This window comes from Salvia splendens, chromosome 6 (assembly GCF_004379255.2).
Source record: "Salvia splendens isolate huo1 chromosome 6, SspV2, whole genome shotgun sequence".
Classification (NCBI taxonomy): domain Eukaryota; kingdom Viridiplantae; phylum Streptophyta; class Magnoliopsida; order Lamiales; family Lamiaceae; genus Salvia; species Salvia splendens.
The window spans coordinates 35,586,510-35,602,689 of record NC_056037.1 but is presented as its reverse complement, the minus strand read 5'-3'; the positions used below and the strand labels follow the sequence as shown (position 1 = coordinate 35,602,689).

General features: G+C 38.4%; 5 protein-coding genes across 5 annotated transcripts; 3 read left to right on the top strand and 2 right to left on the bottom strand.

The window, feature by feature from the left end:
* The first annotated feature begins 30 nt into the window (after window positions 1–30).
* LOC121807416 (ATP-dependent Clp protease proteolytic subunit 5, chloroplastic-like) lies at window positions 31–3,210 on the top strand. The gene is made up of 9 exons (XM_042207643.1): window positions 31–281; window positions 356–436; window positions 643–760; window positions 846–938; window positions 1,251–1,296; window positions 1,377–1,449; window positions 1,924–1,958; window positions 2,058–2,146; window positions 2,727–3,210. The coding sequence occupies exons 1-9, from the start codon at window positions 154–156 to the stop codon at window positions 2,925–2,927; spliced, it is 864 nt and encodes a 287-aa protein (XP_042063577.1). The 5' UTR covers window positions 31–153; the 3' UTR covers window positions 2,928–3,210.
* Window positions 3,211–3,445: 235 nt separating this feature from the next.
* LOC121809197 lies at window positions 3,446–4,327 on the top strand. Its single transcript, XM_042209737.1, has one exon. The coding sequence runs from the start codon at window positions 3,446–3,448 to the stop codon at window positions 4,325–4,327; it is 882 nt and encodes a 293-aa protein (XP_042065671.1).
* A 638-nt stretch (window positions 4,328–4,965) lies between these two features.
* On the bottom strand, window positions 4,966–6,435 carry LOC121809196. Its single transcript, XM_042209736.1, has 2 exons — window positions 6,197–6,435; window positions 4,966–5,531 (listed from the first exon to the last, which is right to left on the bottom strand). Exons 1-2 carry the CDS (start codon window positions 6,243–6,245, stop codon window positions 4,966–4,968), a joined length of 615 nt encoding a protein of 204 aa, XP_042065670.1. The 5' UTR covers window positions 6,246–6,435.
* A 7,088-nt stretch (window positions 6,436–13,523) lies between these two features.
* Window positions 13,524–14,074, top strand: LOC121806764 (calvin cycle protein CP12-1, chloroplastic-like). The gene has a single exon (XM_042206895.1). It carries the CDS (start codon window positions 13,573–13,575, stop codon window positions 13,942–13,944), a length of 372 nt encoding a protein of 123 aa, XP_042062829.1. The 5' UTR covers window positions 13,524–13,572; the 3' UTR covers window positions 13,945–14,074.
* Window positions 14,075–14,433: 359 nt separating this feature from the next.
* On the bottom strand, window positions 14,434–15,698 carry LOC121806763 (bZIP transcription factor 53-like). The gene is made up of 2 exons (XM_042206894.1): window positions 15,550–15,698; window positions 14,434–15,366 (listed from the first exon to the last, which is right to left on the bottom strand). Exon 2 carries the CDS (start codon window positions 15,021–15,023, stop codon window positions 14,607–14,609), a length of 417 nt encoding a protein of 138 aa, XP_042062828.1. The 5' UTR covers window positions 15,024–15,366; window positions 15,550–15,698; the 3' UTR covers window positions 14,434–14,606.
* Between the last annotated feature and the right edge of the window lie 482 nt (window positions 15,699–16,180).

Below are 16,180 nucleotides of genomic sequence, written 5' to 3'. Positions count from 1 at the left end.
TTAATTTATCAATATTCAAATTTAGTTTTTCAATATTCGAGAAGGGGGGAGAGATCTCTCAACACGCCAGTCTTCTCTTCCACTCACAGTCGCCGCCGTTTAAACAGATAAGCCTCCGTTCCTCCACCGCTGCCGCTGCATATCTTCTGAAAAATGGCACATTCTTGCGTATCTTCTTCCTCTCTCAGATTCAACTCTTCTTCTCTATCTCTCTCTTCACCAAACACATTTTCTTCCTCCGCCAAAATCGTATCTCTACCTTTCCAACCCCTCCGTTCCAGGTACCATCGATTAATTGAACTGATTCACAATTTAATTTATCCTTCTAGGCCCCGTTAATCTTATAATTTTTCAGGAAGCTGAAGAATTCTAATTCGTCGGCGAAGGCTGTGTACACTCCGGAGAAGACCTCACGCGATGGTCTTTGGTCGATTAGGTAAGGGTTTTACATGAATTTATCTATTTTATTATTTATTTTAATATTTTTTCGATTGTGTGTGATTTTTCTTAGCTCCTTGGTTTAATTTCGTCTGTCAATGTGATTAGAAATTTATGCTAGCATTAACGAATAATACAGTCTATTTAATTTATAGAGCGAGTATTTGACTAATTGGTGATAACTGTGTTGCTCTTGTGGTTTAGGGATGATTTACATATCCCTTCATCGCCATACTTCCCTGCTTATGCTCAAGGGGGGCAGGGCCCGCCTCCGATGGTCCAAGAACGTTTTATGAGTGTTATTAGCCAACTTTTCCAATATGTGAGATTGTTATTTGCTGAAATTTCCAGAGAGTATGGTTTAGTAGTCCCACTGCTATAGTTGTAACTCCTTGTTGGTATTTCAGCGGATAATACGATGTGGTGGAGCCGTTGATGATGACATGGCGAACATCATTGTTGCTCAGTTGCTGTATCTTGACGCTGTTGATTCGACTAAGGTGTGTTTTTCTTTCGTCAGGCTTACACTTATGGAGACACATATTTGAGACTGCTACTCTTGTTTTGATTGTTTAATTGTTTTCTTTACCATGTGTAATATTTGTTGGCTTGTTTCCTAACCAAAGCAGATCAAAGGTCTGTTTGGTGTTAGCTCCATTAGTAGTTTCACTCGGGTGTTATATCTGGAAATTAGAACAATGAACTTAATGGTGCTATGATGATGACTGCTTACTCTTCTCAGTGTTGACGAATATATTCGTGTACTATTCACTTGTGACTATATAACGTTTAATTTGTATCATACTGAACAGGATATTGTCATGTACGTGAATTCTCCAGGTGGATCAGTTACAGCTGGTACGATGTATTGTTTAATAGTTCCATTATCTGGTAGCTGAGTGTACAAATAACTTAACTGCTTTCTTTTAACTTTCTAGGAATGGCTATCTTTGATACTATGAGGCACATAAGGCCTGATGTTTCAACCGTATGTGTGGGGCTCGCAGCTAGGTGAGTTCTATAGCTTATTTGGTTTTAAAAAATCGCTGAAAAATCATGTTCACAATTAATGGGAAAATTTGGAGTTATAAAAACCAATGACTCAATTTTGAATAAATCAATTAAAAGGAAAGAGCCTCAACAGGCAGATAGTCTCTGGCATATTGCTTGGTGATTAGATATTTTGACTTTATGCTGACTGGAATTCGTAGATTGCATGTTTATGTTACTTTTTTCATTCGGGCTTTCCAGTGGTAGTGAGAGAGAGGGTGGGTTATGCCCTTTGCATGTACATCCAATATATAGAAATTATATAGCTGTTGTAAGTTACCATTTACACCCATCTGACCTCTCTCATTATGTGGTCATAGATGTGTTGTTACCCCTTAAATTTTTTTAATACTTGCTTAGTTGCTTCTTGGCACTTTGCTTGTGAATTCTTATTATTAGATGTCTTTCTAATGTTGCATCTTTATTATTGCGCAGTATGGGAGCTTTTCTTCTAAGTGCTGGTACAAAAGGTAGATCATTTCATTTCTTTTGGTCATTTAAGGATTCTATGACAGTTTTCTAATTTTCTTGAATGGTATTATACTCTGTCTTGTTGATGATAATTGTAGGAAAAAGATATAGTCTTCCTAACTCAAGGATAATGATACACCAGCCCCTTGGTGGAGCACAGGGTGGGCAGACTGATATTGATATTCAGGTTATTTCATCATTTTTGGTGTTTTGTTTATAACTTTGGCTGTCAGCTAGATGTGTTTGCTTTATGTTGGTAACTTCTGTTTATGGCATGGTGGTTAGGACTTAGGATTGAAATTAGGAGTGAAATGAAAGGGTGGAGTATGCATTTATATAAGTACAAACATAGTAGTATTAGAATTCTTTGGATTTATTTCTACTGTGAAAACATGTTTCTATTGAGGTCTGATAAATGAGATTACATTGTACTATTGCTTCAAATGCACTATTACTTGAGTTGCAGCTCCATTTGATCTCTCGCATTTTGTGCTGCCTAGATACTTCCCCCTGTTAGGTTATAGCTAAATTAGCTATTGGTTTGTTAAGATATCACCTGTTACTCCATTCAAGTGAAGAAGCGCTCGAATGGAGAAGAGTTTGATGGTTGTCTAATAGTAATTCAATTGAGATAAAATTGATTTTGTTCTCATTAGCCAGTCTTATTGTCAGATCCTTAATGTTACGACTCAGTCACTCAGTAACATCATTAATCTCTTCTTTTTAGATGAAAACCACAACTTAATCCTCGCTATTCTTTATTGCAGGCAAACGAAATGTTGCACCACAAAGCAAATCTAAATGGATATTTGGCATACCACACCGGTCAAAGCCTAGAGAAGATCAACCAAGACACAGATCGCGATTTCTTCATGAGTGCTAAAGAAGCCAAAGAGTATGGCCTCATAGATGGTGTTATCTTGAACCCGCTCAAAGCCCTCCAGCCGCTTGCAGCTGTAGCAGAATAGCAACAAGGTTCATTTCATACTCCTCCCTCTTTCTGGTCGATGCTTGATTCCATAACCGAAAACACGGGTTTTGTTGATTTCAACTATACCGCTGGAAAATTTAGAATCAACATTATACTATGAATGTTCCTATCCAGGTGCACCCGTGTACGATTATTACTTAGCTATATTCGATGAACTTAATGTTGTCCTACGTAGTCAGTTTTGCCGTAGTGTTCATGTTCCCTAAAAATTGTAGGATTAGTTGGTTTCTATTTGAAATGAGAAAGTGTTTCTATCTGAATCCAGGTTGTTGCTCATCATCATTATTATTATAGTATTATGAAATCAACATTGTTATATGGGTATACCATTCAAAAATTATGAAAAGTCAAATAAAAAAGAAGCATCATGGTAATGCATGCCGTCAACCAGGTCGTGCCCTCCACTTTACGTCACACCCTATGTGTATTATAAATATGCATGTATCTATTATATCTAAAATCCAACTTTATCTTATTCAAATCCAAATTATTCCTATGGAGCTCAATCAATTACAATATGTTCAAGAAAATGCTGTCGCAGCCACCACCACCACCACCAGAGTCCGTTGTGCTGCCACAACGGCCGTTGCCTTCGTGAGGCAGCCTTTTCAAATCATCACCACCACCCTCCTCAGTCTCCTCCTCCCCTTGTCGTTCCTCCTCCTCGCCCGTCTTGCCACCGCCCACTACCTCCTCTCCGTCTCCGAGGACCAATCCCCGACACCCCCGGTTTCTTTCATAGCCGCATACCTCTTATATTCCAAAACCCCCACGATCCTCCACTTTACAGTTTCGATCATCAGCGTCTCATCCCTCTCCTACGCACTAACCGGAAAAACCACATTTCCCGGCTGGTCGTTGGCCGAGCCCCTGACGCGGCCGCGGCTGTACGTGTCGTGGCTGTTTCTCGCAGCTCTGCAGCTCTGCGTGGGAGTTGGGATCGAAGGCACCGTAGCAGCAGGCGTTGAGGGCTCGAGCTTCGGGGAGGAGGGCAGCTTCATATGCAGAATGGTGTTCTTCTTTGGGCTGCACGAGATCATGCTGTTTTGGCGGCAGGCGGTGGTGAAGCCGGTGGTGGACGACACGGTATTCGGGGGTGGGTGGAGGGTGGAGGGGCGGCTGGAGAAGGCGGTGGTGGGGCTGAGCTACGGAGGGCTGTGGTGGTGGCGGCTGAGGGAGGAGGTAGAGGCGCTGGTGGTGGTGGCTGAGGTGAAGAGGGAGATGATGGTGGGGATTGGGGTGGTGGATTTTGTTGGGTGGTGGTTGTATTACGTGGCTGTGACGGTTGGGATGGTTAGAGTGGTCAAAGGCTTGATTTCGACGGTTGCGATCTTGACACGTACGAGTGAGAGTCGGCCTAATGATGATAAGGTTTGACTTTGACTTCTCTCAATTATTGATTTTTAATTTATTTTATTCTTTCTTGTTGAAAATTTTCATACTATCATATTGAGTTATTATGACAAATTATGTACTCAATTATGAAGAGGAAATTATTCTTTAAATTTATGTTTTGAAGATAAACAATCTCTTTTAGGCTCTTACCTAAGTTTATTTAAATTTATTTAGAGTCGAAAAGAGATCGGGAATGCTTATAGTATAATTTTAATAATAGTTTCATACATATTGTTTTAAAAGTACCCAGATAGCGTTTAGTGATTTTCTTATTTTTAGAGGACTAATGATCCATTTCCCAAAACATTAAAAGTAAAGCATTAGTAGCTTTTGTTGACGATTCACAAATTCATACGGCAAAATAATTGTTTTTGTTTACGTGTCATTGACTATTTTAAAAGAATATTCTAAGTCTAAACCACATTTCGTACATCTTTCCTAAATGTTCTTCACATATCTTAATTAATTCAGAATTGCTTATTGATAATAAATGAATGCAAAGTTACCAACACCTTTTATTTGAAAAGAAACCATATGATTATGATATCATACACCACGCATGAAATTACAACAAATTAGAAATTGATCATTTTTTCAACAATCAAACAAATCATAAATAATTAGAAGAGACGATGCATGCGATTAAGCAACAACCGAACACCATTCCACACATCATACACCATGAGCCCCACCCTCCCCCCCGCCCACCCCCCCACCTGGCTCCCCCCAACAAACCCCACCCACCCCATCCTCCCTTCTCCGGCGATCCCCCCGCCGTACGCGCCGGCCAACGTCCCCACCGACCGAACAACCGCCTCGGCAGCACTGCCGCCCACATACAAGGTCTCGAACAAGTCCCACCCAGCCGAGAGCACCGGCCCCATCACGTGCCTCACGTGCCGCTTCGCCCTCCCCGCCGCCACCTCACCGGCCTCACGCGCCGCCGCAGACGCGCCGGCGAAGTCCTTGCCGGCGTCCAGGTTGGCCGTGAGAGCCTTCTGCGCCGCCTCGGACCGGAGGCGCTGGACGTAGACCGCTCGGGCGTAGTAGAGGTAGAGCTTGATGATCTCCTTGACCACGCAGGCCGCGGTGCCGACGCCCATGTCGAAGCAGTCGGTGAAGGCGAATCTCTCTTCTCGGCTCCGCCACGGATGCTCGCCTCCGGCTAAGTCCCGGCATTTCTCAGCTATTATTTCAAGAGATAGAAAATAATAGTATTAGTAGAGATTATTTTTAATTAGGGGTATTGATCCCTAAATCTCTAAAATCATGAACTTTGGTCAAATTTTGGTATTTCCCACAAACTTTGAAATTGGTCTAAAAAATCACAAACTTTACATTTTGTTTTTTATTTCCTATGGCATGTCACTCATCATAACCAACAAACTTCCGTGCATATTTTATCCTACTTGACACTACTAAATCAACGTGATTTTCTACGTAGCATTTTATCCTATTTGTCACGAACTTAAAAAGTAATCTAAAATATCATAAATATTTTACGGTTGTCCACGTATAATAAGATTTTTTCCGAAAATATCTTATTTGGGCTGTCATGAGAGATAAGAACAAAACGTAAAGTTTGTGATTTTTTAGAACAATTTCAAAGTTCGTGGGAAATATCATTTGACCAAAGTTCATGGTTTTAGAGACCAATATCCTTTTTTATTATTGTTTTTAGGCATCAGTTCAATAAAAATTGAATACGCAATTTTAAAAATATTGGTAGGAGTTAATTTGTATAAATGGTAGTAAAATGGAGAAATAAAATTTGGTGCAAACATTACTTTTTTGTAAGAAAACATACAAAATTTATAGGAAGTTTAATGAGATACTATTTGTGTGCATTACCGGTGAAGCTGAGGAGAAGAATTCCGGCGACGGCGGAGAGAAGCTGCATTTTGTGGTGTCGAATTAGATCTTGTGAGAAAATATTATTGATTAGTTATGGGATGTGTTGGGTTTTGGTGTGGCTGGACCAACCATCGGCCCAAGTCATTATTGACGGCCGAACTCGATTAAGCTCGGCTAACACCGAACTCGATTAAGCTCGGCTAACACCGAACTCGATTAACCTTCTCCAACACCAAGCTCGATTAAGCTCGGCTACCAACCGTTGTATTTGAACAGCTCGTTCAGTTACAACGACTAGTTTTTCAGTTTTCAGTTTCACATCTTGTTTTTCTCCATATATTCGTGTGATTCAAGAAACTAGATAGAGAAGTGAATACACTTTGTGATTCTTGAGCTAGCTAGGTGAGTGATCCACAATCGAGTTGTTTTCTCCGATTGAGTAGCGAGCTAAGTGATAGTGTGTTGTAATCGCCTTCGTTTGCTTTGTATTCGTAATAATATCGTCCCACATTTGTTCGTGAATCTCGCGTCGATTCTGTATTTGATTCTTCAAATTGGCGCCGTCTGTGGGAAAGAAATCGGCGCGATGTCTACGGCGAAATTCGAATTGGAGAAGTTTACGGGCAAGAATGACTTCGGTCTATGGAGATTGAAGATGAAGGCCGTGATGATGCAACAAGGGCTTTGGGAAATCGTCAAAAATGGGGAGGCCGACACCGCCAAGGGTGCGGATGAAAAGGTCGATCCAAAGGCTCAAGAACTTCAACAAAAGGCGTATAGCACTCTGATCCTGAGTCTCAGCGATCGAGTCCTGAGGGAGGTTTCGAAGGAGGAGACCGTTGCGGCAGTATGGAGGAAGCTTGAGTCCATCTATATGACGAAGTCTCTTGCAAATCGCCTTCATCTGAAACAGAAGCTTTTCACCTTCCAGATATCAGAGGCGAAGAGCATCTTGGAGCAGCTCGAAGATTTTGGTAAATGCATGGATGATCTGGAGAACATCGATGAGCAGATCAAGGATGAAGATAAAGCACTTATGCTTCTCAATTCATTACCGAAGAGCTTCGAACAATTCAAGGACGCTATACTCCTTGGAAGAGACTCCAAGATCACCTATGAAGAGGTGTATTCGGCCCTGAAATTGAAGGATTTTCAGAGTTCTTCAACAAGACTGCGTGATCAGGCTGGGGAAAGCTTGAACGTGAAAGCCAATATCAAGAAACCTGAAAAATGGAAGAGGCAGGGTTCTGAAAAATGGAAAGGAAAAGGCCAAAGGGAGTGGGATCAGAAGGAGTCCAGGTCTTGCAACTATTGCAAGAAACCTGGGCACATCAAGAAAAATTGCTGGGCCTTAAAGAAGAAGCAGGCTGATGGCAATTCTGATCAGAACACTGCTGACTGTGCAGCAGATTTGGAGCCGGCTCAGGTCATGAATGTGACTGAGAGGCCCATTGCAGACTCTTGGATCGTGGACTCCGGGTGCTCTTTCCACATATGCAGCCACAAGAATTGGTTTGAGAACCTGACTGAAGCACAGGGATCAGTCTTGCTCGGCAACAACCAGGTGTGTGTTGTTAAAGGCATTGGTAATATTCGTTTTAAGGTGCATGATGGTTCTATTAAATTGCTGACTGAAGTAAGGTATATACCTACTATTAAGAGGAACCTTGTATCTGTTGGTGTGATTGAAATGAAAGGATTTTCTTGTGTATTTTCTGGTGGGAGTATGAGGATTATGAATGGTGGTGCTATTGTTATGTCAGCCTCTAGGATAAATAGATTATATTATCTGGAGGCTGAGGTCATTGTGGGAGATTCCTATGTTGCTGAGGAACAGAATCTGGTGTTGTGGCACAAGAGATTAGGCCATGTGGGTGATAAAGGGCTTAAAGAATTGATCAAGAAGGGCGTTTTTGCATGTGATGATAGGGAGAGTGTAAAAATGTGTGAGTCTTGCTTACTGGGAAAGGGAAAGAAATTGCCTTTTGGCTCAGGAAAGCACAACTCCACAAGACCTCTGGATTATTGTCACAGTGATCTATGGGGTCCTAGCCCGGTTAATTCCATAGGTGGTGGAAGGTACTTCTTGAGTGTAGTAGATGACTATAGCAGGAAGGTTTGGGTATGGATCCTCAAGGAGAAGTCAGACACATTCAGCAAGTTCAGTGCATGGTACAAGGCAGTTGAAGTTGAGAAAGGGCATGGCTTGAAGTGTCTGAGGACAGACAACGGGCTTGAGTTCCTATCAAGGGAATTTGATAACTTCTGTGTGCAAAGGGGAGTGAAGAGGCATAGGACAGCTCCGGGGAATCCACAACAAAATGGAACCGCGGAGAGAATGAATAGGACTCTCCTTGAGAGAGTAAGATGCATGATTTTTGAATCTGGAGTGCCTAAGAAATTCTGGGCAGAAGCTGTCTCCACAGCAGCCAAATTGATCAATAAATGTCCATGCTCAGCCATTGGTTTTGATACTCCAGATGGCAGATGGTATGGAAGCCTATGAGGTTATGAGAAGCTTAGGATTTTTGGTTGTAGAGCCTTTGCTCACACAAGGCAAGGAAAGCTAGAACCTAGAGCACTAAAATGCATTTTCCTTGGCTACCAAGATGGTGCTAAGGCATATAGACTTTGGTGCAAGAGGCTGTAACTATCTTGTGTGACAGCAACAGCGCCATTAGCTTGGCCAAGCACCAGACTTTCCATGAGAAAAGTAAGCACATCGACATCAAACTTCATTTTGTAAGAGATGAGATAAGCAAAGGCGTGGTGGCAGTCAAGAAGGTCCACACCTCTGAAAATGCAGCTGACATGATGACTAAACCCCTACCAAGTGCTAAGTTCGAGCATTGTTTAGACTTGGTTAACTTGACTGCAAGAAGATGAGGGAATTTTGGTGAAGGTGGAGTTTTGGCTGGCCGGATGGTGGATGCAGCCAAGGTGGAGATTTGTTGGGTTTTGGTGTGGCTGGACCAACCATCGGCCCAAGTCATTATTGAGGGCCGAACTCGATTAAGCTCGGCTAACACCGAACTCGATTAAGCTCGGCTAACACCGAACTCGATTAAGCTCGGCTAACACCGAACTCGATTAACCTTCTCCAACACCGAGCTCGATTAAGCTCGGCTACCAACCGTTGTATTTGAACAGCTCGTTCAGTTACAACGACTAGTTTTTCAGTTTTCAGTTTCACATCTTGTTTTTCTCCATATATTCGTGTGATTCAAGAAACTAGATAGAGAAGTGAATACACTTTGTGATTCTTGAGCTAGCTAGGTGAGTGATCCACAATCGAGTTGTTTTCTCCGATTGAGTAGCGAGCTAAGTGATAGTGTGTTGTAATCGCCTTCGTTTGCTTTGTATTCGTAATAATATCGTCCCACATTTGTTCGTGAATCTCGCGTCGATTCTGTATTTGATTCTTCAGGATGTATGAGAATTCTTGCAGTTTGTTAAACTTAAGGTTGATTGTGGTTTGTTGGGGGCAAAGAAAAGAATCACAAGATACCTTGTTCATGCAAACAAAATTCACATGAAAATTATATAGTAGTACTAGGAATAATTATGAAATTTAATCAAATTTTTGGCTGATATGACAATTTTAAAAGTTAATTGAAAAGTCATAGAATTTGAATTTGTTCACAATAATCAATGACGATTTTTTGATATAATTGTACTTAGTACGATAACCTAGAAATCTTATATGGTACCGTTAACGAGCTAAATGATATAGTAGTATTTATAAATGAAACAACACCATTCACTTGTAAAACATCTACATGCCTATGCGATCAATTTTTTTTTTTGAGATGATTGCAAATAAATTCAAAGTTCATGATTTTTTTAGCTGATTTTTAAAATGATCACTTATTTCCGTTACACGTGCATTCCTATTTCCATTTCTACTGCGCATGCACTTGCAAGCATCGGAGATTTATACTATATGGTATTCCATCCGTTCCATAGTAATAGAGTCATTTTGTCATTTTGGTACGTTCTATAGTAATAGAGTCATTTCCTTTTTTAGTAAAAGTCAACACATTTTTCCACACATACTTTACTCTCTCTTACTTTTTCTCTCTCTCCATCTCTCTACCTTTTTCATTTTTCACTTTATTTCTTCATTTACTTACTCACCTAACACAATTTTTCTTACTCTTCGTGTCGAAAAGAAACGTCTCCGTTACTATGGAACGGAGGGAGTAATTGTGTGATAATATAAGTCACTTTTACTTGTATTGATAAAGATAAGTTGATTTAATTCTTCAAAAAATAGTTTAAATTAGTTTTGGTTCATTACGCTTGAACTAAACAGTTAGTATTCGTCGGTATTGGTTAAAATATTAAATCATGAAAGAATATTCTGAGCTAACAATAAAAATAGGTAAAAGCATTAGCTTTAATTAACGTAAGAATATACTGAAAATTTAAAATAAAAGTTTTATTTTTTATGCATCAATCAATGTGGATGGAGATACAATTTGTTTTAAGGTAGCGAGAGAAAGGAAAGTGCAAGATGGAGATACAATGTGCTTTAAGGTAGCGAAGGAAAAGAAAGTGCAAGATTTGCTTGGCATTGAAGATGTAGATGTAAGTGGCAATCAAATAGCCTTTGCATGAATTTAACAACCTTTTAATTATATTTATCATCTAGATTGTAGTATGACTTTTAATTTTCATGTGGTTTTTCTAAATTTCTTATTCAAAAAAAAAAAGTTGAGATTGATCGGATCAACTCCTTTGAGTGCAATTGTGGGAATAATTGTTGTGAGTATTAGGAGAAATGAAAGATATGTAGAAGAATTCAAAGGATTATTCATAAAGAAGGAAATTAAAAGTATACTCTTACTAACAAATTCTAATTAACAAGTTTTAAAATGTGGAAAAGAGAAACATAATTATGCCAATATCGGTGTTTTAATAAAAATGGTTGGAGAGGTGCGCGTACCGTGCAAGCACCTATGTATCCACCCGGCCCACGTGCGCATACCTTGTAAGCATCTGTGTGATAAAATGAGTTACTTGTACTTGTGTTGACATTTCTAATTTTTTTCATTAGAAATGGATTTCATTTATGTTATTTCAACAAATAAAGTCTTCACATTGCTGCTCAACAATTGTATTTTGTGGCTACTCTTATAATATGAAGTGTCATTTTTTCCCTGCACTTGTAGTGTATTAAGATTATTCTTTTCAGATAATTAGAGGAGCAGCAGAAAATATTTGGGAGACATTTTGAGATGGATGATGAGCTTGTGAGCAAGATCTCAATAAAATCACTTGATGTACTTAAAAAAAACACTACTACTCACTCACTCATTTCCAGGATGAACTGTCTACTGAAGAAACCAGATTACTTTTCAAAATGAAGAAATTGTTCAAGATAACGTGAGTTCGATGGCAAAATAAGAGCTGGATCGAGGCCTGACATTACAAAATTGCACAATTCCTAGTTCTTTTGTTGTAACTAGAAGTACTCGAGGAGAGCCTTGGTGTCCACTCTCCCAAAATTGAGGTTTTCTGAATTTATTTTTGGGGAATATTGAGTTTCCATTTATTTCACCACACTAGGGGTGAGCAAAAAAACCGGAAACCGAATATCCGAACCGAACCAAACGAAAATTTTGAAATTTGGTTCCGTTTTTTTGGTTTTTCGATTCGGTTCAGTTTAGAAAATACAAAAATTTCGGTTTTTCAGTTCGGTTCGGTTCGGGCGAAGAAAAAAACTGAAAAATCGAATTATATATATATATATAGAGAGAGAGAGAGAGTCGTCTTCTATTGCTTATAGCATCATAATCCAAATCAAGACCAAATCTTCACAATTAGATTTCAAAATGGGTGGATGAGATTAAATCTTACGAATTTCAATAAATAGTAAAACAAATATCAACAAAAGGGTAAGATCGTCATTCTATTATCATATCATAATTTTCGTGTTTTTTTATATCAACATAGTGTATTACAAATATCAACACAATGACATGAGTATTTCAACACAAGCACACGAAAATATCAACACAATTTTATTGAGATTTTACATGCATTATGTTGAGATTTTATATACATTATATTGAGATTTTACATGCATTATGTTGAGATTTTATATGCATTATATTGAGATTTTACATGCATTATATTGAGATTTTTTGATGTATTTATTGATAAAAATCTGCTTATCTACATATACGAAAACTGAAATAAAAATCATCAAATCCCATCATCCGAACGTGGTCGGAACATAAGCAATTGAGATCTCGTTAGAATCCTTATAAAATTACCTTTAAATTGATATATTTTTTGTGAAAAAATAATTTGACTCGAGCGAGTTACGTAAATTTAAAGTTTTGAGATAATTTTAATAAGAGAGAATCGACATTAATATCCTTTAATTTTATTCAATAATTATTTAAATTTAAAATATAATCTACTTGGCATTATATCAACTACCAGATCTCCTAATCTAATGGTTAAAAATTGATCTTAATTTTAGATTGCTAATTAGTTAGCAATTGATCACATCCCTATATAGAGTTACCTATGTAAATATATTTTATTAATTTAATATATTATATTATATATATATATATATATTCTTTTAATATATTTACTATATAATATATATTATATGTATTACTAATTTTATATTATATATATATATATATATATATATTCTATTAGTATATATAAAATAAAATAAATTACATATATATTAATATTATACTATATTTTTTCGGATTTTTTTGTTTTGTTCGGGTTTTTCAGTTTTTTAAGTTCGATTTTTCGGGTTCGGTTCGGTTTGGATTTTAAACTAAATTCGGTTTTTCGGTTTTGGCAAAAAATCGAACCGAAATCCGAATGCACACCCCTACACCACACCATTTTTCTCTTTAATTTGATGTACACTGCACAATCAATTAAAATTAGTCCATAATTTGTCGTATTCATGGGATGCATATTTTTCATATTACAAATTCTCAATGTAAGAAAATGATTTCAGTTCATCAGAATAGGAAATCGACAGATCTCTTGGGAAAAAAATTAATTACTACTAAAAGAAAAAGTGCACAATTTGAAGACAAAAATGACTAACGTGCTGCCGATCAGAATGTAACGTGTGATATATAAACATGTGATTTCCCATTTGTCCCCACTACAGAATAGCCCAAGTTAGGTTCATGAAAACTAACCATTAAAAATGACACTTTCATATTATATCATCCAATAAAACATATGTGGAGGCTTATGATTGGTGCAAATATGATAAGAAATCAGTGTCCACAATTCTTCCACACCTTGTTTATAACCATTACTAGATTATTTTTTTCTCAAGATCTGCCTTTGTTCCCATTGTATTCACACCAAATCTTGCAATGGCAGCTATCTCTAGAGTGAGCATCACAACCACTCCAAAAAACTTGTCCAAAACAACAGATCCATCAACATCTCACCCCATCAAACTCTCAGTCCCAACCCCCCCATGGAGGAGACTCGCCAGCGGCCGGATGTACGCAGCAGCTGTACCCGACAAGCTGTCCGGGAAGGTGGAGGAGAGCATCAAGAATGCACAGGAGACCTGCTCGGAGGACCCCGTCAGCGGTGAATGCAAGGCCGCGTGGGACGAGGTGGAGGAGCTGAGTGCGGCGGTCAGCCATGCTAGAGACAAGCTCAAGGACGCTGATCCATTGGATAACTATTGCAAGGATAATCCAGAGACAGATGAGTGCAGAAGTTATGATGACTAGCTTGTGTTTCTTGATTTCAAACCTATGCTTCTATGCTGTTGTAAGGCTTCAGTTAAAGCCCTTCAACTAATGTATGAAACAAAGATCAAGATTTGGTATGTGTGAAATGAAAGTATGTTATTTACTACAATTATCTAAACTAACAGTTCACACAATGAACAGAGACAATCACAGAGGAATAATGAGGCAACATAAGCATAATCATCATAAACATAATGAACACTCTGGCTATGTACCTGGATAATAACATTGCTAGCATCAAAACTCTATATATAAACACAAAAAAACAAACTTTTATACACACACATTCTTACAAAGAGAGAATCAAGGATCATAAGCACAAACAAAACCAAATTGTCTCTAGCTGCATAGCAACGTTGCTAGAACCAAAAGCACGAAAGAGAAATGGATCTACACGACGAAACTGCAGCTATCAGAATACTAGTACTACTTGTGGATCTTTCAATTTTACAAAGATCAATCAATCAATAGCATAAAGATGAGGAATTTCAATTAAATAGAATTCATAAGAACAATGCAAATGAGCAAATCCAAGAACCACCTAATCTTTCTTGTGATAACAATTGTAGGACCAACATATGGGACTGCACCTAATACTACAACATCAACCTTCACCATCACAAGCATCATTCGCCACCATTTCAGCATTGGAACATATCGACAGAAGCAGGGGCAGACTGAATCGGGCAAGGCAGCTGCCATGGCTCGAGCAATGTATCCGGGATGTCCGGGATATCAATCACGAAGCCGCTCACCTCAGAGGCAATCTGAAGCACAGAATTGAGCGACCTGAGGCGGTCAGTGAGTTCAGCAATCTGAGCCCTCAGCACATTATTGTTGGACGCGACATTCAAGTGCAGCTGAGTAGTGGCATCAATCATCTGGCTCAGCTTCTTGTTCTCCTCCTTTATCCGGCCCTCCTCTTCAAGCAGCTCATCCAAGCGCTGCTGCTTCTTCATCCGAGACCTACGCGCTGATTCGCGATTGGACAGCTTGCGCTTCCTCTTCCTTTCATCACCGTCCGAGCCTGGGCTCGTTGGCAATTGTTTCGAAGCCATTCCTCAAAATGTTATCGCAGTAATGATCGAGCCGACCGAATATTTACAATCAAATAATGCTTACTAAACTCAATAGCAGTTTTCACTAGATCTGATTAAATAAATCAATACTATAATAAAAATAAAAATATAACTGATACAGGTGAACAAAATTAGGGCTTAGCGTGCAAATTCATAGAACCAATAGAGGAAAACTGCCGAGAATGAGTGAAGAGCTCTAATCTTATTCCTCAGCATCGTCTCATAACCTAATCGAAAACGTCTCAAATTCGCAATAAAAATAAAATAAAGTCGACAAAATCTCTACGAATCACAAATCAGACCGCTCCGATCAGAAACCAATCTGCAGATGAAATGAGAAGCGAAAACAAAAAAAACGATTACATCACTGATCGGGAAGACAGAACCAGATTTCAACAATTAAACCAGACGCATAAATATAAATAAAACGAACAGAAACTCAAAATACTAAAAAAAGGAAACCAAAAAAAAAACAAAAAAAAAGAGAAACGCAAATCGTGCTAACCTTACAGCTGCAGTTCCAAAAGATGGCGAGGGAAGATTTTTAAGGTTGAGGAAGGTGGTATTTATAGGAAAAGTGATGCGATTTTAGGGGGTTTTTTGCATTAAATTTATGTTACAAAGAGTTGAATTTGGATTTAATTATGCGTCGGTGAAATACGTGGCGTTGTATATAATTTACAGCTAAGTGAGGGAATCTTCGCTCAAAAATGCGAATTCCGCACACGATATATCTTCTTCTGTCACATTTTTTTAAGTCGATGCAAATGATTGCATATTACAAAATGAGATAATCACTTTTGTTTGTGGATTATCATTATTAATTTTTTTGTTAACAAAAAATAATGAATTTATACTTTTTTACCTTGTTTTTATATTTTATTATCTTTTTACCTTTATACTCCGCTTTATTATTTTTCTTACTTAGGTGTTGTTCAGGTGCCATGACTAATATTATGAGACTATCCATGTAGAATTAAATTGTGGGATTATTTTAATTGGAGGGGGAGATTATGACTAATTATCATGAGACTATTTATCTAGGATTAAGTTGTGAGGTTCAATCTTATGAACCAAACATGATACATATTTAATCATGAGATTTAATTTTGTCAACCGAACACCCCTTAATTTAC